The following is a 27,010-nucleotide window of genomic DNA, read 5'->3' on the forward strand; positions in this document are numbered from 1 at the left end:
TAAAAGTCTGAGCCAATCTATCAGTGATGATGATGTTACAAGCCCACTATTTGCTAATTTATCAAATTCTGATACCGATGTTCCAGTTTCTCCATCATTAGTTCAGCCTATTCGTGTGGAGACAACCACTCCCTTGAGAAGAAAAGACAAGTTTTTGCATCGCAATGCATTGAGAGAGGCATGTAGGGTGTATTGTTGTAAAAACAACTGCTTGAGGACACTTGGATTCAGAAAAATTAAGCAGGAACGTGAAAACTTCTTTGCTTTGAAACGTGCTCAACAAAATACAGCATTACATGGTTTTTTATTAAGGTCTGGAGAGAAGATAAAATATACAGTTTCTGGCACGATTGTGTGTCGAAAGTGTTTTTTTCAAGTGTTTTGTTTAAGCAATCAGCGGATGCAAAAGATCTTAAAGCAGTTGCAACGGGTGGAAGAAGATTCACGGTACTCATTTAGTACACGTGAGACTCCTCAGCTGTGTTTTCTCAAGAGCTGGATGGAACGATTTGTCACTTACAATGGTGAGCGCATGCCAAATTCAAAATTCACCCATTTGCCTGATAATTTTACAAAGGGAGAAGTTTACAACCTCTACGTGGAAACGTTGAAAGGAAGAAACATGTCATCTCTTTCATTTACTTCATTTCTTAGAGTTTGGAAACAATATTTTGCTGATGTGAAAATTCCCAAGAAAACTAGAATGGGGATTTGTCAAATTTGTGCAGAGCTCAAAGCCAAAAGAGATGTTGCAAAGACATTTGAAGAAAAAGGTATGTTTGATTTGTGTTTTTTGTACGTTTTAATTTATGAATGAGAATTCCAAGTGGTATAATTTAAACTAGCTTTACATTGTTTTGAGTTTTCAGGTCCTATTCTACAAGCACTTAAAGCTCATCGAGAACAACAAAGTACAGAGCGTCAAAAGCTAGCAAAGCATCGAAAGAAGTGCCTTGAGCAGAAAGAAATGTATTTGGGAATAGTCATAGATGGAATGGATCAAAAGAAGACATTGATACCCCATTTTATGCGTGCTCCAAAGAATTTGAAGGAAGAGAATTTCATACAACTACACGTTGTTGGAGCCCTCATCTTTAATGGCATCATGACGTCAAAAGTTTTTATAAACTTTCCAAATTTACACAACGACCCTAACTTGACCATCACCATAATTCAGAAAATAGTAAGTGAATGGCAAGGAGAATTACCTAGCACACTTTATGTGCAGCTAGATAATACGGCAAGGGAAAACAAAAATCAAATAGTGCTTGCTTATTTGAGTATGTTGGTGCAACAGAAAGTTTTCAAAAAGGTCAAACTTGGATTTTTGTTGGTGGGTCACACTCATGATCAAATTGATCAGATGTTTAGTAGGTTTTCAGTCAAACTTGCTAAGAAAAGTGCATTTGACCTTCCAGAGGTGTGCATAATTCTTAAAGAAGCTTATGATCCTACGCCAAAAATTCATGTTTTGAAAGGCACCTATGATTTTAGAGAGTTTGCAACAGGTGGAGATTTTGCAAGCCCTGCATTCGCTCAGCTTAATGACCATAGTTTCCAACATCAATTCAAAATAAAAGAAAAAGAAGCTGAAACACGTTTGTGGTGTAAGAAGTACTCTAACTCAGAGGCATGGCATCCTCAGGATGGTTTGAAGTTTTTACTCAGTGTCCCAGAACGACAAATTCTTCAGGCAGCAAAAATGCTTTTGGCATCAAGCATTGAAGCAGCAAAAGCTCAAAAAGAAAAGCGAGCCATCAATTATCAGCAATGTTTGATAGAAATTAAAGAGACCATACAATCAGCACATGTGTATTTTCTAGCTTGCTCACTTGGATGGTGGAATACATTTTTTCATGAGCAAGAAATCTTGATTGAGGAAGTTCAAAGCAACTCAAGATCACTGATAAATCTGGAGCCCTTTCTTTGGAGAGTACAAGAACTTGAAGACCGTGATGATAATATTCAAATGCCAAATCAACAAACAGAATTGCCTGAAGAATTGCAAACATTGGTGCATGGGGAGACTCGCGAAGCGTATGTTGGTGCTAGAAGGACTAGTCAACGACGACTGCAAGAGAAGGAAATGTGGGAAGGAAATATTGAGGAGCTCACTGTAGGTGCAATGATTGCAGTGTTAGCAACAGATGATGAAAGCGGATGTCCTTTTTGGTTGGCAAAGGTACTTAAAGTCCTTGAGGAAAATGGAAAAGTAAGCTCAATTGAGGTCCACTGGTACAAGGTCAATGGAGATGATGCATTATCAGGAAAATATTATCCAGAGATGATTCGAGTAAATAAAAAGGGAAAGAAAGCAAATCGTAGTCAACGTCGCGTGGATAGCCTAAGCATGGAGGATGTGGAAGTTCTTGTTTATGGTTTTACCTTGAAAAAGTCGGGTCATCTACGAGAACAAACCAAAAAAATTCTTCTGGAGAAAGTCAAAGATTTAACACGAGAGGCATAAGACCTCTCATTGTAACCAATTTTGTGGACATTATTATTTTATTGCAAATTGAGTATTTTTTTCTCAAAAAATGTGTGATTTTATGAGCAGCTCTATCATCTTTCAAAGTATTGAAGTGTAAAACTTGCACTTTTTAACAGTTTTTTTTTAGCTTTTTAGGAGCTCGTACTCTTTTTAGTTTAAAAATTAGTGTTTTTTGAGATATTTTAGCATTTTCAAAAATGGGTTGTATTTTTGATGGTTTAGTTGTACTTTCAAATGGCTGGATGTTTGAAGCCTATGGAAGTGAAAGGCTATGTGGAAACAGGAGATAATACTCAGCATGCCATTACACATGTTGGAAGTGTACCATTGGTTATGCACAATGGTCAAACAAAATCTATGTCTGATGTATTGTACGTGCCTTCTATCACAAAAAGCTTGGCCTCAGTTGGTCAAATGGTGGAACAGGGATTACAGGTTCGTTTCAACGAGCATGGTTGCTTCGTTGAGGACTTCAAACATGGATGTAGAGTCATTGCTAAAGGCAAGAAAGAAGGCAGATTGTTTAAGCTGGATGCTGGAATTCCTGAGCTAAAATCAGCCATGTTCTCTAAAAGCAGGAATGTGGTACAAGACATTGATATGTGGCATAAGAGGATTGGACATGTCAATATACAAAGATTAAAGAACATGCAGACAAGAGGCATTGTCAATGGATTGCCTAGATTCAAATATGATGGAAATATGCATGTTTGTGAAGCCTGTCAGTTTGGAAAGCAGGCAAGGTTGAGGTTTCCTAGAGAAGGAAATATGAGTAGCAGGCCACTTGAGATAGTACACAGTGATGTATGGGGTCCTGCACAAAACCCATCTATCAAAGGCAGTTTATACTATGTTACATTCATTAATGATTTCAGTAGGATGACATGGATATACTTTCTCAGAGAGAAGAGTGAAGTGTTGGAAAAGTTCATGGATTTCAAAGCTTTTGCAGAAAAGCAATATGGCTGTTGGATTAATTTTTGAGGACAGATGGAGGTGGTGAATACACCTCAAAGTCTTTTGAGCATTTCTTGAGGAAGCATGGAATAAGAAGACAATTGACTTGCAGGTATACACCTCAGCAAAATGGTGTGGCTGAGAGAAAGAATAGAGTCAGGATGTGAAGTGGCTAGGGCGATGCTCAATGAAAAGAGCATGCCAGATCACTATTGGGGGCAGAAGCATGTGCTACTGCAGTGTATATACTGAACAAAACACCTACAGTAGCCATTCATGGAAGCATGCTAGAGATGCGGCTTACAGGTTATAGGCCAGACATTAGACACCTCAAAGTTTTTGGATGCATAGCTTATGTACATGTGCCTGATGAAAGAAGCAGGAAGTTGGATCCTAAGGTAGAGAAATGTGTATTTGTTGGATATGCACAGGATCGAAAGGCATACAAATGTTATAATCCACAAACTAGACAAGTGGTCATCTCACGAGATGTGGTGTTTGATGAGCTTGCTAGTTGGTACAAAGCAAAGGGATGAGGGTGTCACTGTAAACTTGCCACAAGCAAGTTCTAGTTCTACTAATATGTCTGGGCTAGCAGGTAGAAGCTGAGAGTAGCACTGTACGTCCATGGTCAGGACGTTTAAGGCATGAGAGTGTGAGCACTGGGAGCAGTGCTATGGATAAAGGAAAGAAGAAAGTCGAAGGAATTGGAATTATAGGTTATGAGTCATCTAGTTCAAAGAGTTTGGATGAGGAGCTTGGCATACCTGTTTTATGCACACTTAGTGCTAGACATGATAGATATGTGCCACCACATGCTAGAGTTACAGGTGTACAGAGTGACCCGCATGCATTGCGGAGATCCCAGAGAGTCAGATATCCAGTTGACAGATTGACATATCGAGATTTTGCTATGCACTATGCATATATGACATCTATGGTGAAGCATGTGGAACCTACATGTTATACAGAAGCTGTTGGAAAGCATGTTTGGGAGAAAGCAATGGATGTTGAGATGGACGCATTGGTCCATAATGATACATGGGATTTGGTTGCATTACCTAAGGACAAGAATGTTATTGGCTGTAAATGGGTTTACAAAGTGAAGTGCAAATCTGATGGTTCTATTGAGAGACATAAAGCAAGATTGGTAGCAAAGGGTTATGCACAGACCCAAGGTTTGGCCTATGATGAAACCTTTAGTCCAGTGGCTAAGATGGGCACAGTGAGAGCAGTCATTACTATGGCTACAGCTAATGGTTGGGAAATGCATTAGATGGATGTCAAAAATGCATTTCTAAATGGAGACCTATAGGAGGAAGTGTATATGGCACAGCCAGAAGGGTATGTACACCCAAGATATCCCACTCATGTATGCAAATTTAAAAAGGCATTATATGGTTTGAAACAAGCACCTCGTGCTTGGAGTGATAAGATGAGTAGATATCTTATCTCACTTGGTTTTCAGATTTCTACAGCAGATTCTTCACTCTATGTGAAGAAGACAGAGCATGGGATTGTTTTACTCGTCATCTATATGGATGACTTGATTATCACAGGTGATCATGGTGGAGATGTGATGCATGTCAAGAAAGCTTTGAGTGGGCAATTTGACATGAAAGATCTTGGTGAGTTGAGATACTTCCTTGGAATTGAAGTGGTCAAAGATCATGGAGGTACATGGTTAGTACAGCGCCAATATGCATTGGATATGTTGGCAAAGTATGGCATGACAGAGTGTAAGCCTATGAGTACACCTTTGGAGCAGAACGTGAAGTTGCGGGCTGATTATGGCGAGGAATTGGATGATCCATTTATGTACAGAAAGATGGTTGGTAGTCTCATTTACATGACTATCACACGCCCGGATTTGAGTTATGATGTGGGGCTAGTAAGCCAGTTTATGCAGAGCCCAAAAAATCACATTTGGATGCAGTGAGACGCATTATGAGATATGTGAAGACCACTGCACATTATGGTCTACTTTATGAGAGTGGTAAAAGCTTGGATATACATGGCTACACAGATGCTGAGTGGGCAGGTAGCTCATATGACAGGAGGTCTACTAGTGGTTATGCTTTTACACTTGGAAGTGCTGTGGTGAGTTGGAGTAGCAAGAAGCAACCTACAGTTGCTTTATCTAGTACTACAGAGGCTGAATACAGGGGTGCAGCCGTTGCTACTTGTGAAGCTATATGGTTAAAGAGTCTCTTGACAGATTTGTGTGAGCCTATTGATGGCAAAGTTGTCATTCATTGTGACAACATGAGCAGTATATAGTTGGCAAAGAATCCAGTATTTCACGCGAGGACCAAACACATAGAGGTCCATTATCACTTTGTTAGAGAGAAGGTGATGGATGGAACAGTTGATCTACAGTATTGGAAGACTGAGCAGGTGGCAGACATCTTTACAAAGCCACTTAGCAGGGAGAAGTTTGAGTACTTCCATACTATGTTGGGAGTACATGGGATGAGCTTGAGAGGGGGAGTGTTGAGAGCTTTGATATCCCAAGCTCATCTACATCTTCATCGGCAGTACATCATGAGCTTGAGAGGGGCTGTTGAGATTCAAGCTCGATGTCAGTGGTATGAGCCAGCTATGCTATGTGCTGGCATGTTAGGTAGGAACATGTGTAAGACCGCGTGTCCAGCTGGTCATAGTGTGTGGAGGAGTGTGGACACAACTCATAGAGTGTTGTGTGTATTATGGATTATGGCATTATGCTTTGTGTGAGAAGGGAGATGGCTTCCCTCTATGGTTAGGGTTTGCAATATACATTAGGGTTTGCTCCTGTGTGTGTGTCTCCTCTTCCTCTACCGTTCTTTCAACATGTCTCTGCAGTAATCCAATACCATGTGGTGACCTACTAATCACCTCAATGCCCAAGAAATATCTGAGCTCCCCTAGATCCTTCATCTCAAACTTTTGTCTAAGCAAGATCTTTACATCAAAGATCTCTGCATCATGGTCCCCCGTAATGATCAGGTCATCCACATAGATGACAACAAGCACAACCCACATCAGGTCATCCACATAGATGACAACAAGCACAACCCCTCTATCACTATGTCTCACATACAACGAGAAATCTGCATTGGTACATGAAAGCCAATAGTGACAAGATATTCAAAAATCTTGTCAGACCATGCTCTTGGTGCTTGTTTTAAACCATACAAGGCTTTCTTCAACCTGCAAACATGCTCGAGGGATGACTCACATCCTCATAACCAGGTGGCTGCAACATATATACCTCTTCCTACAAATCCCCATGCAACATATATACCTCTTCCTACAAATCCCCATGCAAGAATGCATTCTTTACATCCATTTGATGTAAAGACCATTGCTTTGATGCAGCCCCACTGCTATCACAACTCTCACTGTTGCCATCTTGGCAACTAGGCTGAAAGTTTCCTCATAATCAATGCCATATGTGTGTGCATATCCTTTGCCTACCAATCTAGCCTTGTACCTACTTATGCTTCCATCACTGTTATGTTTTACTTTGTACACCCACTTGCATCCAATGACTTTCTTGCCTTCAGGCAAGAAAGCCATTGGACCTACTTATGCTTCCATCACTGTTATGTACTTATTTTGTACACCCACTTGCATCCAATGGCTTTCTTGCCTTCAGGCAAGAAAGCCATTGGACCTACTTATGCTTCCATCACTGTTATGTACTTATTTTGTACACCCACTTGCATCCAATGGCTTTCTTGCCTTCAGGCAATTGCACTAAATCCCAAGTCTCATTCCTATATAGTGCATCCATCTCCTCATCCATAGCTTTCTCCCAACACACATTTCCAACAGCCTCATCAATGCATGTGGGCTCTACAACCTGTACAACTTTTGCCATGTATGCATAGTGATGTGCCACATAACCATCATAGGTAAACCTCTGCATAGAATTCTTCACTCTCCCAAATCTTTGCAGCTTTGCATTCATGGCTTCCATAGCCTTCTTTACACCAAGTGTTCTCATAGCTGGTATCCCAAGATCCTCATCAAGGCTCATCTCTGAGCCACTAGACTCTCCATCAACATGAGAATGCCCTACAGAAATGTCAGGCATACTAAGGGGCTCAACCACTTTCTCTTTACCTTTATGTGATGTACTAATCACATTTGCAAGACTGGTATTATGACGCAGCCTGCCACTCCATGGTCTATCAACAACTGAACCACTAGATGAGGACTCTCCTGGTCCACTCAAAGACTGTGATTGTTGCTGACTTGCATTCTGTGCAACCACACTTCCACTCACATCAGCCCCAACACCTTCTTTTTCAACAGAGCATACCAGCTGCTCATCTCATCAAAAACAACATCCCTGCTTACCCTCAACTCACGTGTAGTAGGGTTATAACACCTATATCCCTTTTGCTCAAGGGAATATCCAATAAACACACATTTTTCAGCTTTTGGATCCAGTTTAGTTCTCAGCTCATCTGGCACATGCACATATGCAATGCATCCAAAGACTTTCATATGAGACAAATCAGGTTTTCTGCGAGAGCGATGAGTAAACCTCTCCTCTGGAGTTACATCATGTATGGCTACAGTTGGAGTCATGTTCATGATGTAAACTACTGTAGAAACAGCCTCAGCAGCCCAATAGCTATGCGGCATATTCTTCTCTCCCATCAATGCTTGCGCAGTCTCAGCAATGTGCCTGTTTTTCCGCTCAGCAACTCCATTTTACTGCAGAGTGTATCTGCATGTAAACTGTCTCCGAATACCATTCTTCTTCAAAAATTCAGAGAACTCATTGGAGAAGTACTCTCCCCCTCCATCTGACCTTAGGCACTTTACATATTTCCCTGTTTGCTTTTCAACCATAACTCTGAAATTCTGAAAATGAGTGAACACCTCACCCTTCTCCTTCATGAAGTATACCCACACTTTCCTTGTATGGTCATCAATAAATGTCACATAATACCTGCAGCCTCCCATAGACATGGTCTTCGTAGGACCCCATACATCTGAATGAACAACATCTAGTGCATTTCTGCTCACATTTCTATCACGTGGAAATACATGCTTTGTTTGCTTTCCAAATTGGCATGTTTCACATATTTTTTGCATACCTTCAACTTTAAACTTTGGCAGCCCTGTCACAATTCCTTTAGTCTGCATAGACTTCATTCTCTACACATTCATATGTCCAATTCTTTTATGCCAAATGTATGTGTCTATAACAATTCTTGAACCATTTGCAAACATCGCAGCACTCACTTCAGGCATGTTTACATTCAATGTAAATATTTTGCCCACTCTGTTGCCTTTTGCAACCAACCTGCACTTGTCTTTAAAGTCTTCAACATAACAACCATCATGGTTAAACCGAACCTACAAACCCTGCTCAATCATCTGGCCAACTGAAACTAGATTCTTTGTTATGTTCGGAACATGAAGTACATCTGTGCAAGGTACTTCACTTTGCCAACCTGCATAAACAATGGCACATCTCCAACATGGCCAATTGGATGAGCAGTGTCATCCCCTATTTCCACAAAACCTGGTCTTTTAAGGTTTTTCATCTCCTTGAACCACTCCTCATGCATTGTCATGTGGTTCGAAGCACCTGAATCAATGTACCATACATCATCTTTATTTACTACTTCAACATTTTCAGACATGGCATTAACAATATGCTGCATAACAAACAACCTTTCATTATCCTCATTGTTTTTGCTCGAGGATGCATAGTTGGTTTGCTGTAATTTCCCATTTTGCATGTTAGCCTGCTTCTTATAACAATCTGCCTGCACACATGTCGAGGCTTACCACAATAAAAGCATCCATGTGTATCATTATACTGCCTTTGCCAATTTCCATGACCTTTTTGACTCCCCCTGCCTCTGAATTGGCCTCTTCCACCTACGTGTTGTTGTTGTTGTTGTGAATTCTGGGACTGTTGTTGTTGTTGTTGTTGTTGCTATTGCTGGCCATAATTCTAATTACCTATTCGATCGCGTCCATAGTCTCCTCTACCTCGTCCTCTTCTTGAACTTGTGTAGAAGGCCTCTTGCTCTGAACTGTTTTTGTTTTGTGAAGACTGTTGGTCTTCACCCAAGCTCTTCTCTTCTATAATCAACATAAACACCAAATCTGTGAAATTGGGAATGTTTTCCCGAGTCTGAATAGACATCTTGAATGCCTTGTATTGTGGCCCGAGACCACGTAGAGAGACTTCCACCTTATCATCATCATCTACTGAAACACCAATAGATGTAAGGGATTCCACATTACCCTTGATCTTCAAAGCATAGTCATTCATAGACCAACTCTTTTTCTTCATAGTATGAAGTTCATTCTTCAACTGTATCTTTCATGCCTTGGTATTCGTTTCATAGAGTTTTACCAAGGTGTCCCACGCCTCCTTGGGGGACTTGGCATCTTGTATGTGCCCAATCATGGTGTCCTGTAATCTGACATCTACAGATTGATCTCCAGTGTATCTCCGCGCCGGTGCCTCTTCATGCTCACCTTCTATGTCCAGTAACCCTTTCCCATTAAGAAATTTGTCAACCTAAACCTCCAAGTATGGAACTTGTTCTTATCAAGCTTCTCAGCAACAATCTAGTTTATGCCATCATTTGACATCTTGCCAGACACCCAAATTTACCAGAAACAGCACTCTGGTTTGTCCTACACAAACTGCTGTATTTTCTACAGCGGTACTGTACTACACTCAAATGTCACAACCAGTGACCTCAATGTGCATACATACACCCAATGGCAATTGTTGACCTCCTTGCAGCATACACAATGTCTGCACAACCAATCTGTCTTCCTGCAGCTCTTAAAATAGATTTTTGCTGCATAGAATCGATGACTTACCCGTAGTGCTCGAAATTGCCTCCTTTCTAAAAAACAGAGGTCCTAATGAGCCCGAAACGCGTTTTTGGCACGAAAAATTTTCCTATAGCTTTACTCCCGCGAAGAAAGCTCCTCAATCAAAGATCGTTTGCTGGTGCCTCTCGTAGAGCTCCCGACAAGGGTGTAGTCGCCAACACAAATAGGGAAGAGTAGTTGAAGCTCTTGCCCTCGTACCGCTTCCTATGCTTCTCTTGCTTGCAGCTCAGCCCTTAGCATAAACCAAGCTTTGATACCATGAAAAGATGTAAGGGAGAAGAGAGCTTGAGCTCTTGCAAGCACACACGCACACACACACTCACAAAACTCTAAAAGAGAACACACAAGGTGAGAGGCTGAAAATCTTCTTCTTCACACAACACTCAACACACAATATACAAGGATAAGAGTACACACAATATGAAAAGGTACTCAACCAAATACATACTAGGGTTCTCTATAGTGTGAACCCAACTAAATGAGCTGGTGCTATAACTATACCAGTCTCTAGAATGGCCGTCACACAACCTGCTGTCATCCCACTAGCCGCATATCACCCATGATCTCACCAACCATGCCAGTGGTGTAAGTGTGGGGCCTATCCCCCAGGCAATCAGTGTCCATCGCCTCACTAGATGAGCTCAATATCTCAACACTCCATGTCACAGCAGTACTCCCCAATGAAAACATAAATCCATTGGTAGATCTCTTGTCTAAGATGCACCTACCCAATTTGCCTTTGTGTACCCATATAGCTCCAATGGTACACCTGTTGCATAAAACAATGCATAATTAATAGTGGCCCTCAAATACCAAAGTGTGTGTCGCACACTATCAAGATGTGTTTTGCGGGAACCTGCATAAGCTGGATCTCTAAGCCAATAGTGTAGCTCAAATCTGGCCTACTGATCGTGACAAAGATCAAACTTCCCACAATCTTCCTATACATAGTGGGATCCTTCAACACATAACCTACATCCGCACTAAGCTTGCCATTTTGATCTAATGGCATCGAGATTGGCTTACAATAATCCATCCCATAATTGGACAACATATCCAATGAATACTGTCTCTGTGATCTCAATTCCCAAAAAGTAGCGTAATTCTCCCAAATCCTTCATCTTGATTGTCTCTGAATGCCATTCTTTCGCAAGAATTCAGAGAACTCATTAGAGAAGTATTCTCCCCCTCCATCTGACCTTCGGCGCTTCACATGCTTTCTTGTCTGTTTTTTAGCCATAACTCCGAAATTCTAAAAATGAGTGAACACTTCACTCTTCTCCTTCATGAAGTACACCCACACTTTCCTCGTGGTCATCAATGAATGTTACGTAGTACCTATAGCCACCCATAGACATAGTCTTTGCAGGACCCCATACATCTAAATGCACAACATCTAGTACATTCCTGCTCACATTTCTGTCATCTGAAAATACATGTTTTGTTTGCTTTCCGAATTGACATGCTTCACAAACTTTCTGCATACCTTTAACTTTAAACTTAGGTAGCCCTGTCACAATTTCTTTAGTCTACATAGACTTCATTCTTTGCACATTGACATGCCCAATTCTCTTATGCCAAATGTATGTATCTTCTACAACAAATCTTGAACCATTTGCAAACATTGCAGCACTCATTTCAGGTATATTCACATTCAATGTAAACATGTTACCTACTATGTTGCCTTTTGCAACCAACTTGCACTTATCTTTAAATTCTTCTATATATTACAACCATCAGGGTTAAACCAAACTTGCAAACCCTGCTCAATCATCTGGCTAACAAAAACCAGATTCTTTGTAATGTTCAAAACATGAAGTACATCTACAAGGTACTTCACTTTACCATCCTGCATAGACAATGGCACATCTCCAACATGGGCAATCAAATGAGTAGTGTCATCCCCTGTTTCAACAAAACCTAGTCTTTCAAGACTCTTCATTTCCTTGAACCACTCACCATGACTTGTCATATGGTTCAAAGCACTTGAATCAACATACCATACATCATCCTTACATGCTACTACATCATTTCTAGACACAGCATTAACCACATGTTGCATAACAAACAACCTCTCATTATCCTCATTATTTCTTCTAGAGGATGCATGTTGTTTTGCTGCACTTTTCCATTTCACATGTCACTCTGCTTCTTATAGCAATCTACCTGCACATGCCCAGGCTTACCACAATAAAAATAGCCTCATGTATCATTATGCTGCCTTTGTTAATTACCACAACCTCGTTGACTCCCCCTGCCTCTAAACTGGCCTCTTCCACCTATATGTTGTTCTTGTCAATCCTGGGACTGTTGGGCTATTACTGACCATAATTCTGATTACTTGTTCGGCCACCACCTTGACCATGTCCACAACCTCTACCTCATCCTTGTTGAAAGAACAGTAGAGGGGGAGGAGACACACACACAGGAGCAAACCCTAATGTATATTGCAAACCCTAACCATAGAGGGAAGCCATGTCCACTCTCACACAAAGCATAATGCCATAATCCATAATCCACACAACACACAATGAGTTGTGTCCACACTCTACTAACCCTAGCTAATGTCCACACACTATGACCAGCTGGACACGCGATCATTTATGTCTCACACATGTTCCTACCTAATCTACCAGCACATAGCATAACTGGCTCACACTGACATCGAGCTTGAATCTCAACAGCCCCTCTCAAGCTCATGATGTACTGCCGATGACGATGTAGATGAGCTTGGGATATCAAGACTCTCAACACTCCCCCTCAAGCTCATCCCATGTACTCCCAACATAGTCCGGAAGTACTCAAACTTCTCCCTGCTAAGTGGCTTCGTAAAGATGTCTGCCACCTGCTCATCAGTCTTCACATAGTGAAGATCAACTATACCATTCAGCACCTTTTCTCTGACAAAGTGATAATGGACCTCTATGTGTTTGGTCCTCGCATGAAACATTGGATTCTTTGCCAACTGTATACTGCTCATGTCGTCACAATGAATGACAACTTTGCCATCAATAGGCTCACATAAATCTACCAAGGGACTCTTTAACCATATAGCCTCACAAGTAGCAATGGCTACACCCCTGTACTCAGCCTCTGTACTAGATAAAGCAACTGTAGGTTGCTTTTTGCTACTCCAACTCACCACAGCACTTCCAAGTGTAAAAGCATATCCACTAGTAGACCTCCTGTCATCATATGTGCTACCTGCCCAATCAGCATCTGTGTAGCCATGTATGTCCAAGCTTTTACCACTCTCATAAAATAAACCATAATGTGCTGTGGTCTTCACATATCTCATGATGCGTCTCACTGCATCCAAATGTGGTTTCCTGGGGCTCTGCATAAACTGGCTGACTAGCCCCACAGCATAACTCAAATCCGGGCGTGTGATAGTCATGTATATGAGACTACCAACCATCTTCCTGTACATAGAAGGATCATCCAATTCCTCGCCATAATCAGCCTGCAACTTCACATTTTGCTCCAAAGGTGTACTCATAGGCTTACACCCTGTCATGCCATACTTTGCCAACATATCCAATGCATATTGGCGCTGTACTAACCATGTACCTGCATGATCTTTTACCACTTCAATTCCAAGGAAGTATCTCAACTCACCAAGATCTTTCATGTTAAATTGCCCACTCAAAGCTTTCTTAACATGCATCACATCTGCACCATGATCACCTGTGATAATCAAATCATCCACATAGATGACTAGTAAAACAATCCCATGCTCTATCTTCTTCACATAGAGTGAAGAATCTGCTGTAGAAATCTGAAAACCAAGTGAGATAAGATATCTGCTCATCTTATCACTCCAAGCACGAGGTGCTTGCTTTAAACCATACAATGCCTTTTTCAATCTGCATACGTGAGTGGGATATCTAGGGTGTATATACCCTTCTGGCTGTGCCATGTACACTTCCTCTTGTAGATCTCCATTCAGAAATGCATTCTTGACATCCATCTGATGCATTTCCCAGCCATTAGCTGCAGCCATAGCAATGACTGTTCTCACTATGCCCATCTTAGCCACTGGACTAAACGTCTCATCATAATCCAAACCTTGGGTCTGTGCATAACCCTTTGCTACCAATCTTGCTTTATGTCTCTCAATAGAACCATCAGATTTGCACTTCACTTTGTAAACCCATTTACATCCAATAACATTCTTATCCTTTGGTAATGCAACCAAGTCGCATGTATCATTATGGACCAATGCATCCATCTCTACATCCATTGCTTTCTCCCATACATGCTCTCCAATAGCCTCTGTATAGCATGTAGGTTCCACATGCTTCACCATAGATGTCATATATGCATAGTCAATAGCAAAATCTCTATATGTCAATCTGTCAACAGTATATCTGACTCTTTGTGATCTCCGCAATGCATGTGGGTCACTCTGTACACCTGTAACTCTAGCATGTGGTGGCACATATCTATCCTGCCTCGCACCAGGTGTGCGTAAAACAGGTATGCCAAGCTCCTCATCCAAACTCTCAGAACTAGATGACTCATAACCTATGATTCCAATTCCTTCGACTTTCTTTTTGCCTTTATCCATAGCACTACTCCAGTGCTCACACTCTCATGCCTCAAACGTCCTGACCATGGACGTACACTGCTACTCTCAGCTTCTGCCTGCTGCTGGCCCAGACATAGTAGTAGAACTAGAACTTGCTTGTGGCAAGTTCACAAGCACATCAGCCTCAAGTGACTCAATGACTCCCTCATCTTTTGCTTTGTACCAACTAGCAAGCTCATCAAACACCACATCTCGTGAGATGACCACTTGTCTAGTTTGTGGATTATAACATTTGTATGCCTTTCGATCCTGTGCATATCTAACAAATACACATTTCTCTGCTTTAGGATCCAACTTCCTTCTTCTTTCATCAGGCACATGTACATAAGCTATGCATCCAAAAACTTTAAGATGTCCAATGTCTGGCCTGTAACCTGTGAGCCGCATCTCTGGCGTGCTTCCATGAATGGCTGCTGTAGGTGTTTTGTTCAATATATACACTGCAGTAGCACATGCTTCTGCCCAATAGTAATCTGGCATGCTCTTTTCATTGATCATCGCCCTTGCCACTTCACATATAACTCTATTCTTTCTCTCACAGCCACACCATTCTGCTGAGGTGTATACCTGCAAGTCAACTGTCTTCTTATTCCATGCTTCCTCAAGAAATGCTCAAAAGCTTTTGAGGTGTATTCACCACCTCCATCTGTCCTCCTCAGACATTTAATCCAACAGCCATATTGCTTTTCTGCAAAAGCTTTGAAATCCATGAACTTTTCCAACACTTCACTCTTCTCTTTGAGAAAGTATATCCATATCATCCTGCTAAAATCATCTATGAATGTAACATAGTATAAACTGCCTTTGATAGATGGGTTTTGTGCAGGACCCCATACATCACTATGTACGATCTCAAGTGGCCTGTTACTCATATTTCCTTCTCTAGGAAACCTCAACCTTGCCTGCTTTCCAAACTGACAGGCTTCACAAACATGCATATGTCCATCATATTTGAACCTAGGCAATCCATTGACAATGCCTCTTGTTTGTTCTTTAATCTCTGTATATTGACATGTCCAATCCTCTTATGCCACATATCAATGTCCTGTACCACATTTTTACTTTTGGAGAACATGGCTGATTTTAGCTCAGGAATTCCAGCATCCAGCTTAAACAATCTGCCTTCTTTCTTGCCTTTAGCAATCACTCTACATCCATGTTTGAAGTCCTCAACGAAGCAACCATGCTCGTTGAAACGAACCTGTAATCCCTGTTCCACCATTTGACCAACTGCTGAGGCCAAGCTTTTAGTGATCGAAGGCACATACAGCACATCTGACATAGACTTTGTCTGACCATTGTGCATAACCAATGGTACACTTCCCCAACATGTGTAATGACATGCTGGGTATCATCACCTGTTTCCACATAGCCTTTTACATCCATAGGCTTCATATGCTCAAACCATTCTCCATGACATGTCATATGGTTTGATGCTCCTGAGTCCATATACCATGACATGTCATATGGTTTGATGCTCCTGAGTCCATATACCATGTATCATCATTCTCAGCATTTGTTGTCATAGAACCCACAACATGCTTCATGGCAAACAAATGATTTGCAGTTCCATCATTGCTACTTGATGCATAGTTACCACCATGTTGTGCATAGTTTCCACCATAATGACCACCACGTTGTGCTCTTCCCCCTCTCAAATCATTCTGTTGTGGAAACAATCTCTCGCCATATGACCATATTTGCCACAATAATGGCATTCCACATCTTGCATTGAATTTTGTTGGCCTTGCCAACGTCCTCTTCCACGGGGGTTACCTCTGCCTCTCTGAGGTGCATATCCACGACCACCTCGAGCACCATATGAAGGCTGAAAATTCTGTTATGGAGGCCTATCTTGCCATCCACGACCATTACCACCACGTCCACGTGATGCAAATCTCCCCCTGCCTCTAAAGCCTCTCTGCGAGTAGAAAGCGTGATTTCTGCCATCATCATGGCTAGTAGATGCATCCAAAAATGAATCACTGAGTTTGATTTCCTCAACCAGCAAGAGGGAAACCAACTCATCGAAGTCGGGTAAACCTGTACTCCTCACTGAGATAGATGTATCAAATGATTTGTATTCCTTGCCAAGACCACGCAAGGTAATATCCACCAAATCATCATCAGGCATGGGGGCATTTATTGTGGCCAATGCATCTGCAAACTTCTTGATTTCTTGCACATAATCATGTATGCTCCTTTTATTCCTTTTCACATTGTGTATCTGCTGTCGCAATTGAGACTTACAAGCACTCGTATCTGTATCAAACATCTTGACCAAAGTATCCCATGCATCTTTGGGATTCTCAGCATCCTGTATGTGTATGAGCATAGCATCAGAAATACATATAGACAAATAATGCAGCACTTTGAATGCTCTCTCTGACCATTGCTTATGAGCAATAAGCTGCTGCTGTGTAGGTTGTCGAGGTAGCTCAGGCTCAGGCTCATCAGCACCTGTAATGAGATTCCAAAATCCTTTCCCTTTCAAGAAACTCTTTATCCTGTACTTCCATGCCTGGAAGTTCTTCCTATCCAGCTTTTCACCAACAATCTGAACTGGATTGTCCGACATGTTTGCTCAATGCATACACCTTCCGCACACTTCAAATATGTAAATGAGCCTTCCTCATCTCAACCACACTCCAAAGAATGTTCCAGATACTCCAAGGTAGCCAACAAACTCCAAATTTGATGTAGAAAATCAACCTGTAATCATCCAAGATGAACTGACTCACTCAGTGCGGGAGACCCTGAATTGACACGCCTTCCAAGGCTCCAAATCACAATGTAATGGTGCAATCAAGTATGGGCAACTTGCATTGACACCTAATCAACCTCAATGTTGAGTATCAACACCATGTGACATGTGTACATATCAATTTTTGAAAACCCCTTTCTCTGTTTTTGGAAAAACCAAAAAAACCATAAAAACCAGTAGAAAATTTGCTCTAATTTCTTCAATATTTGTCCAAATTGAGCAACCAAGCATTCATTAGCTTAGCATTAGTGTCCATCAACTCCATGTAAGAGGAATTTGTCCAATTGTAAAAGACCAAGGATTAATTGCTCGATTAAAAATGCTCTGTTTCTCTGCAACCAGTGGACAGCCTGTTTTAATCAGCTCATTCCCAGCACAATTAGGCATAATTGACCAAACAAATCACATAGCCCTCCTCTCCAAAGTATAAAGCATCCAATTGCTAAAGAAAACTTGAAATGTATCAAGCAACCGAGTAATAATCGACCTCCTCATAGCCAAAAAGATCAAAATGTGCTCTGTTTCTCTGTTGCAGTCTGCGCCGCCTGCATTTAGGGGATTTGGGAAGGTTTGTGTTGTCAATTGATGATAGTAATAAGTCCCCAAGACACCTAGGTACATGTGCAATCCACCAATGGTTGGATTTTAGTCAAAATCACACTCCAAATGCTTCAAATTTGGGCTTCCTCTTCTCTGTTTTGTGAGAGCTCAAAAAAACCAGTAATTTCACTCAATCAAATGCATGTAAATTGCTCCAAATTTTGTTCAAGGCTTGCATATGGGTTGCCAATACATCCCTCTTTGTCAAATACATATGTCTTTTACCAGATTTACATGTATTTCCACCATACATCAATGTTCCCAAGCTTTAATGGAAAGCTTCAAAAACCAGAATTTCTCTTTGCTTTGATTTGCTCTATTTTGCTTTGTTTTTGCCTGTATCACCTGCAATCCGCACAAGGATGTTTAGAAGACCTTACCCGGTAGGCCAAGCTCTCAGATCTGATAGTATTTGGTGTGCTCCAAGCTTCACAGCTCCAATGGCAAGCTTCACAGCTTCTCTTCACAGCTTCTTCTCCCTCTTCTCTTCACTCACTCATAAACCCTAATAAACAACACAAGACTCTGATACCATGTTGAAAGAACGGTAGAGGGGGAGGAGACACACACACATGAGCAAACCCTAATGTATATTACAATTTTACCCTCGTACCACTTCTTGTGCTGATTTTTGATTTAGGACTAACTTACGCAGACATCCTAGGGAAATAAAAGAATGAGTACTGCTTGAATCAATCAAAAGCTTGAATTGCTTACCCTAGTACTCTGCTGGAGTCTGGAGGACTGAAAATTGATGATTATTCCCTTGATGCTCAATTGCGGCATAGATCTGTCCTTTTTCTTCCTCCACTTCCTCAGCTATAGTGACGGCTCTAGCTGCTGCAGTCTGAGGTGGAACTATCTCTCTTTGGTTTTCCTAATTCTAGGAGGGGGTTCGGAGACTACTTTGCATGGAGGCTACAGGCTGAGCTGGCACTCTTCTAAGGTTTCCCTGATTGTGGCGCGGGGGACCCTGATTGAACTGATACGAAGCAGTCTGTCTCTGAACTCTGGGACCCTGGCTTCCTTGGCCCATAGAAGGAGATGGGCAATCCTTGAGGAGCTGGTGCCCAAACCCCTGACATCCAAAGCTCCTATTCTCACTTCGAAGCTCTTCCCTCTGCATTCTTGAAAGAGCCGGAGTTCTTGAGAAAGAGCTTCGAGGAAAAGGTATTCCTTCATTCTTGAAACTTCTTGACTCCAAATTCTAGTTGGGACCTTGGTGTCACTTTGGAGGAGGAAGGTTGGAAGAACTTTCTGGTGTCTGGAATCTCTTGAAGGATGAGGGAGCTAGCTTTGGCGGGACTTTAACGATGAAGGCTTTGGCAAAGTCCTTTGCCATTCTTACAGCTTCAGCCATGGAAACTGGCTTGGCATTCTTGACCAAGGTGTCTAAAGGTTCATTCATTCCCCGAAAGAACCTGGCCATAAGTTGCTCTTCGTCTAACGGTGGTGAGTACTTGAGGAGAAGAGCAAATGCCTGATGATATTCTTCAATAGTTTTGCTCCCTTGGTTTAGCTCTAAGAGTTCATTCATCTTGGTTTCTAAAAATTCGGGGGGACAAAATCTCTTCCTTAGATAGGCTTTGAGATCATTCCAGGACTGGGTATTCCTATCCAGATGGTTGGTGTCGCAATGGTTTCTCCATGCCACCCTGGCTGTTTCCACAATCTTTAGCCTAGCGAGAGCCATTTTTCTCCTCTCGTTGTATCCAGTGACATCAAAATATTCCTCCATGGCTTCAACCCATTTCTCCACAGCCTCGCCCAAGTTCTCCCCTTCACCTTTGAGAAGGGTCTTGGCTGAGTTCTATGAAGAGCCTTGCGAACGTCGAGGGTTCAAGCTCTTCCTCATCTGGCTGTCAACCTTTGAGAAGGTTCTTGGCTGAGTTCTATGAAGAGCCTTGCGAACGTCGGGGGATCAAGCTCTTCCTCATCTGGCTGTCAACCATGATTCCCTTGTCTCATGATTCTGCCAAAAATGATACATTATTAAATTTTTATTTTGATTTAAACCTTAGCATCATGCAGCACTGGTCGCAAGATACCTTGGTATTCTTGACCAAGATCTGTTACTCGGATTTTTTTAAACCTTAGCATCATGCAACACTGGTCGCAAGAGGCCTAGACATACTGTCCTCCTGCAAACCACTTATGCTGCAGTCTCTCCGTTGGGTCTGGGAAATATAAATGTCAAAATGGCTTGCGAGTCTGGCTTGGCTCGTTCAAGTTTTGTAGTGGAAGAGATGAGATGCTCGAAGGTGAAAGCAGTCATATCTTGTGATGACTGGGTGAGATCGAGAATACCGAATAAGTGTGGAACTTCCATCTATAAAACCAAATTCTTTGATTAAAAATCTTCATTAATGAAGCTTAAGGAATAAAAATACAATATGTAAATGCTCTTTCTGAGTTTTTATTATAAATTTCTAATAAGAATTTATTTTTCCTTATTAGTTTTCAACAAAGCTCTGGCTGTGAGACAGCCTCGCCCCCTCCGCGATGCCCCCTCCAAGGGCCTTGGCAGGTAGAAGCAGTTGTCTGCCTCTCACGCGGGGCAGGGATCCACACTCGGAGTCTCACCCCCACGGATACCCGGACAAGAGACTAGCTCGGTGGTTTCTCCAAAACCAAACTTGCAAAAACTTCCCTCGCCCGGAAGGCACGAGCGATTCCACCAGGAAAATCATCTAACATGAGAATTATCTAACGAGTCAAAGTCTTAACTAACCAAACTGATCCGATCGAACCCAAAAGTCACATGGTCAGATCAAAGAAGAGACTTGTACTTGGTTCAAAGAATCACCACTTTTTTCCTCTTTTATAGAGCGAGGCACAGCCGTCTCCGCTGATTCCCTCCCACAAAACAAGGGTCTTCTACTACTTAATCTAACTAACGTAACTTAATCAAAACTATTTGTATCGCAGGAATTTCTCGGCCCATGGGTTAGCCAACTGCCCAACCACTGTATTGGTGGGATTCCTTTATGAAAATTTGGCTATGTTTTGCCCGGGAACCGAGGAAAAGTGTTCCTAGGCCCCCCGATACTTCAAGAAAAATTTAAGGTAGGAATACCACTTACACACCCAATATGAAATTGCCATTATAATAGATTCGACTATCTTTGAAACAATCTTTCCATGAAATCATAGTATTACTGATCATAATCCTCCAAAATATTGAGTCCATTATTTACAAAATATATCATCCGGACTCTCCGTTAAGACCATCTGGTCAACCAACGAGATCCAATATCAATTTTCATTATTTCACAAAAGTAATTCTTTTCAATTCATTTGTATCTTCCTTGACATACGCATGGGTGTCCTAGCAACCGCAAGCTCGTGCATCACCTAGTCAGAACCGTCTAGGATCCTACTTAGGTGTCTTAGCACTTCACTCAGGGACCGCTTCATCGGTCCTCGCCCATCGCACTGAAAGCACACCATTTTAACTATACCGAGGCTGGTCAAGACCTTAGCAGGTTTTGCCGCGAGCGACGTCCCCCTCGACGACTCCCGCCAAACAACTTTGCAAATGAGTCTCTCCTTAGTTAAACACATACCAAATGCTTCCTCCATCATTCTGGCGTAAAACAGTCCTTTAAAAGAAAACAGAGATTTTATGCAAGTAGAATTCCCGGTTCGAGATTGGTTCCACAAAACCCTTTTCCCTTAATCCAGATTTTTCTTAATGAGAATCATTGATCTCTCATCAGGGTAATCTAAATTTCCAACTAGATTCTTGGTGATTTTGGCTACTATGCTTATTCAATAGTAGTCTATTCTTTATGTCAAGAATTGGAATTGGTCACAAGGTTTTTGCTTGATTCAAATTCAAGAGATACGCAAGTAGTTTACTGGCCGCCCCTCTCAGACGTGGTCTAACCAAAATTATTTGGTTTACTTCTGACTTTGATTCCTAAGGATTTTCTTCAGATAAAAATCTACTGAACTCTAACCATAAGGAAAATTCCAACTTTATGAATTTCATTCTGTGTAATAGATTAAGAACTGGTTCTATATGAGAATATCGAGTTTTTATAAAAATAATCTTCTTCCTTAATCTAATTTTGAGTAAATATCAGTTTAGTGATTTATCCACCTAAAATATCTAAGAATATTCTTTCTACCAATTTAATTATCAACCCTAAGTTTCCAGGTAGAATTATGGTAAAAATTTCTCTTTTGTCACCAAAATTTAATTTAAACCTTTCTCTACTTAAAATATCATAAAAAATCTTCTTTTAAATTAAATACAAATATACATTTTTTGAATATGCTTAAAATCTCTCTTTTTGCATTTAAATGATTGAATTCCAAATGTCATGGGAATTCCTCTTTTACCATTTAAAAATTTCTTATGCATAAAATAGATTTATCTAAAATTTCTCTTTTTTAAAATTAAATAAAAATATCTATTATTTTAAATATACCAAAAATTTCTCTTTTATGATTTAATTACTTGGAATTATCATGGGAATTCCTCTTTTTGCATATATAAAAATAAATTTTCCAAAAACTTCTCTTTTTTTTAATTAAATATTTATGCATAAATACTAAAAACTTATTTCACATGAATATGATGAAAATCATTCTTTTTGCATATGATGTCCAATCCTAGAATATGGTAGGAAGTCCTCTTTTAGCATTATGCATAAAAATAAGATATGTATTATTTTTAAAAAAATTTACCATAGCTTCGCTACTATTACTGATAATTTTTAATTTTTCCTTAAAAGAATAAAGCATTGTAATGCAAATATGATAGAAGATCTATTCTTAAACTTAAATCTAAACTATGAATTTGAATCATAATTTTAATTATAATCATAAACTTAATTATGATTATTCTACTAGATTAAGCTATTTCCATTATTCCTCTTTTCCCAAATTGATAGGGTTATCTCTTTCCCATTTAGAATCAATTAAAGTAGTTTTTAACTACTTATAAATAATCTAAAAGAATTAACCATTATTTTGTTAACATAAAAGCATGAAAATACCATTTTCTTATTCTCTAGCTTAACAAGCTTAGAGTTTGATTTTGAATTAAGAATTTATCAATGAGAAGCATTCTTTTGCTAAAGAATTAGCCATAGGAATGACTATTCTTTTTGAGAGAGAGATATACATAAGAAAGCACTCTAATTAAGCATAAAGATTAACTTTTTCTTGATTACACATTAAAATTCTTAGGGAAAGCTTGATTTGAATTTAAAACAAGCAATTAAAAAACTTCTCAAGCTTGAGAGGGGTTGAGAAGAGAAGTCATTTGATAATATTAACAAAAAACCATAAAATTCATTCTTACCCAAGGATTAGCTTGCTTCTTTTTCTAGAAGTGAAGTCCCCAACCAATTAATTGGTTTAGCAAGTGGAGAAGAGAGCTCCAAGAGTTGTTGAAGAGAGAGAGAAGCTCCAAGCTCCCCAAAAGTAGAGGATTTTTAAAGGGATAATAGAAGGTATGATTATTTTAATATAATACTGGCATGGTATAGCTACATATGAGAATACAAAAGAATGAGAATCTATTTATAGGTGAGGGAGGCCACGAACTGAGTCCAACTAGGTTCTAGAATTTGACTGAATTTGGACAAGATTTGGACCAGTTTGGGTTCCCTTTGGATCGAGTTTGATCCAAGAGAGAGGAGAGATAAAAATATCATAATTTTTTTGAATTAAAAACCCTTCCACACATGTGAAGGAGGCGCCTACCTCAAAGGTCTCCCTCTTCTTACCAAGGTGTCAAAAAATCATTATTTCTCCAAAATATCTCATTTTTTAGTAATATCTCTTAATTTTTAACTGATAAACCTTGTACTCAGTCAACTCTTCATCTTATGTGAGCATTTACTCATTTTTGGGTATTTTCTTTTATTCATTGGATTTATCTCATCCCAACACTTGGATTAATCCTATTGGCCCCTATATAGGAACCTTAATTTGACCATAATCCTAGAAATTTCTAAAATTCCAGACCCTTAGGCTAAGGTCCCATTTATCATTTTTAATTGATTCCTAATGTACCTTGGAGAATTTATTTTGAACTTCTGTTTCAGAGAAATATATTTTAGATATTAGGAGAATTTTTATATCTAAAATTATCTGAATATTGAATTACCTCTCTCTAGATTTTTTTTCTCTCTAGGCAAAAACAAGGAAAAATAATATTTTCATGTATTATGAAATAGGAAATGATTACAAGGGATTGGGATAAAATCTTTTTCATTATTTAGGCTGAGGAGGAATCTTACAAATCTGAGGTAGCATCCTCCTCATAGAAGCCTGTAGTTTGTGTTCCATCCAATCACGAAGATCATTCTATAAATTTGGACTACCTTTTAACAAGGTTCCAATGGGCATTTGGATTTGGGAGGAAAGAAAGGCAGAGAGGCCAGCTAGGTCATGTTGATGAGTAGGAGCTTCTTGAGAGCGAGGCCTTGATCATAGGGTGGACCAGAAATAGTATGTGGAAGTTCAATTTGGTTCTTATTTGACATGTGTGGAGGTTGAGATTTGATTGTTGTAGGAGGGTAAAACACTTTATCAAATTTGGTGCGCAGACCTCGTGAGTTGTTGTCAAAATCTATGTCACTGTTCTCATCAAGTTGTTCGATGTAAACATGAGATTTGGGCTTGGCCGTTTGTGGAATAGGCATTGGGTGGAGGATGAGGAGGTGCATGAGGGAAAAAATCATCATTTGTCAACATCATGTTGGCAAATGGATCCTTAGCCTTGAGCTTTTGTGAGGGCTCCTGCCTTAAGTGTGAGAGTTCAGGTTCAATGGGAGGATGGTGCGCACTCAGGCACGGTCAAAGGTGAAAAAAATGGGCGTCAGCTCTAGTTGAGCATGGTATTGCTCTATTGGTGCTTGGTCTTCCTAAAGACGTTGCTTCTCAAGGATGGAATTGGGATATGTGGCTAACCTTTTTTTCCATTTGGTGAGCTTTTTTTGGGTTGCAAGGGGAAGTGGCAGTTTGGCACGATCATTGCTCCCGAACAAGGATAATGTGGTCTTTGCTGCTGGAGCCAATGTGGATGCTAACCCAATCTTCTCTATGGCCATCGTGCTTAGAGCATTGTTTCTTTTGGGATGAGGCCTTCTTGAGCTTTTCTTGTAACCGTGTGATGACATTCAACGAGACAGTCAAAATCTTTCCATGTTGAATGCTCAACACATTGAGGGATGGCATGCCTTCCACTGTGGAGGAGTGAGAAACTAATAACAAAGGGTAATTCTTGTAGTAATGGTCAATTCCATATCCATGACATTGTGGTGTCATGGGCAGGCATTTCTTTTGAGGGCATTCAACCACTCTATAGGGTCCTTGGTGGCAGAGGAAACACAGAAGAGATGGTTTCCCTGTGGGTGCACCTATAGTGTGCACAAGTGGTTTAGGGTCCATGTCAAGCACCGACAAAGGGAGATGATGTGTTGGGGTGCCTTAGGGATGACAGAGTGGGTGGGCTCCACAGGTTTAGCAATGGACCTAGTTTGAATCTTCATGAGTAATAGGATTTTCCTAGAGAGGCAACGGTTGGAATGGAAAGATTAGTACCGGCGGAGAAGTTCGTGGTGGCACTCTATGTGTGTAGTTAGTTTGGGGTAGTGCCACCAGTAAGACTTGGGGCCCGGGAGGAGAGGAAGGTAATGTTACAAATGAGCTTTCGGTTGTTAATGTGGCGTGGCGGCTAATTGCGTGGAATAACTTTCTCGCATGTTGTCATCGAGAAATATCACCCATTTGCAGGCCTGATCAAAGGTGGAGGGGTCCTTGACCAACATGTGGTCGTGTGGTCTTGGATTGTGCAACCCCAAGAGGAAACGATCCATTAAGTGCTTGTCATTCAATTTTTCCCTCTTTGCAACACGAATCAAGGTACTTAATGTGTGCGATATAGTCACATAATGTTTCCTTGGGTTTTTGTTCTAATTAGAACAATTGGATGATAGGGCTCCATTTGGGCCCGTAGGGTGTAAAGCCAAGTATGAAGTCCTCTCTCACTACTTTGAAAGCGCCTTTGTTTCAAGGGTCCAAGGATTGGAACCATTGCACGGCCTTGCCTTCAAGGCTGAGTCTAAGGAGATGGACTTTGGTTGCATCATCAAAAATTTCAAATGCCTGACAAATTTGGTTAAAGACCTCGATGTGGTATACGGGATCTCTAACTCTGTGGAATTTTGGCAAAAGTTTGAAAATTTTCACCCACATAGGTTTTGTATGTGATGTTTGTTGGTGCAAGTGTTGTGACACTCCCCTTCCTAAAGCTTGTACTAAGCTCAAAATATCAAGTTGTGGCATAAGGGGAGGTGGTGCAAGGGTGGGGTGTGGGAACAGGTCCATGGTGGATAGAGAAGAGGGTATGTAAGTGTGTGTAGGGCGGCTCTCCACGCCGGGGTGCATGTATGGAGGGGCCCCAACTCCATGGAATTTTGGTAAAAGTTTGAAAATTTTTTCCCACGGGTTTTGTATGTGATATTTGTGGGCGCAAGTGTTGGACACCCCTTCCTAGAGCTTGTGCGCTAAGCTCGGAATGTTGAGTTGTGGAATAAGGGGAGGTGGTGCAAGTGTGGGGGGTGGGAATAGATCCATGGTGGATACAGAAGAGGGTATGTGAGTGTGCGCAAGGTAGCTATCCACGCCAGGGTGTATGTATGGAGGGGGCCCACTAGATGAGGGCTCTTCAAAAATCATTTCGCCCTCATGGCCAAACATGTGTGGCATGGTGACCACA

General features: G+C 40.8%; 1 protein-coding gene across 1 annotated transcript; it reads left to right on the forward strand.

The window, feature by feature from the left end:
• Window positions 1–278: 278 nt before the first annotated feature.
• Window positions 279–25,118, forward strand: LOC147609193 (uncharacterized). Its single transcript, XM_086787658.1, has 3 exons — window positions 279–773; window positions 870–982; window positions 25,053–25,118. Exons 1-3 carry the CDS (start codon window positions 401–403, stop codon window positions 25,116–25,118), a joined length of 552 nt encoding a protein of 183 aa, XP_086643784.1. The 5' UTR covers window positions 279–400.
• Window positions 25,119–27,010: the final 1,892 nt, after the last annotated feature.

This window comes from Cibotium barometz, chromosome 51 (assembly GCF_041138505.1).
Source record: "Cibotium barometz isolate CiBa-2024 chromosome 51, ASM4113850v1, whole genome shotgun sequence".
Taxonomy (NCBI): domain Eukaryota; kingdom Viridiplantae; phylum Streptophyta; class Polypodiopsida; order Cyatheales; family Cibotiaceae; genus Cibotium; species Cibotium barometz.

Coding starts and splice junctions, on each gene's coding strand:
- LOC147609193 (XM_086787658.1), top strand. CDS start 401: ATGCAAAAGATCTTAAAGCAGTTGCAACGGGTGGAAGAAGATTCACGG. Junction 774..869: donor AAAGACATTTGAAGAAAAAG/GTATGTTTGATT, acceptor TTGAGTTTTCAG/GTCCTATTCTACAAGCACTT. Junction 983..25,052: donor AAGAAATGTATTTGGGAATA/GTCATAGATGGA, acceptor GTGAGAGTTCAG/GTTCAATGGGAGGATGGTGC.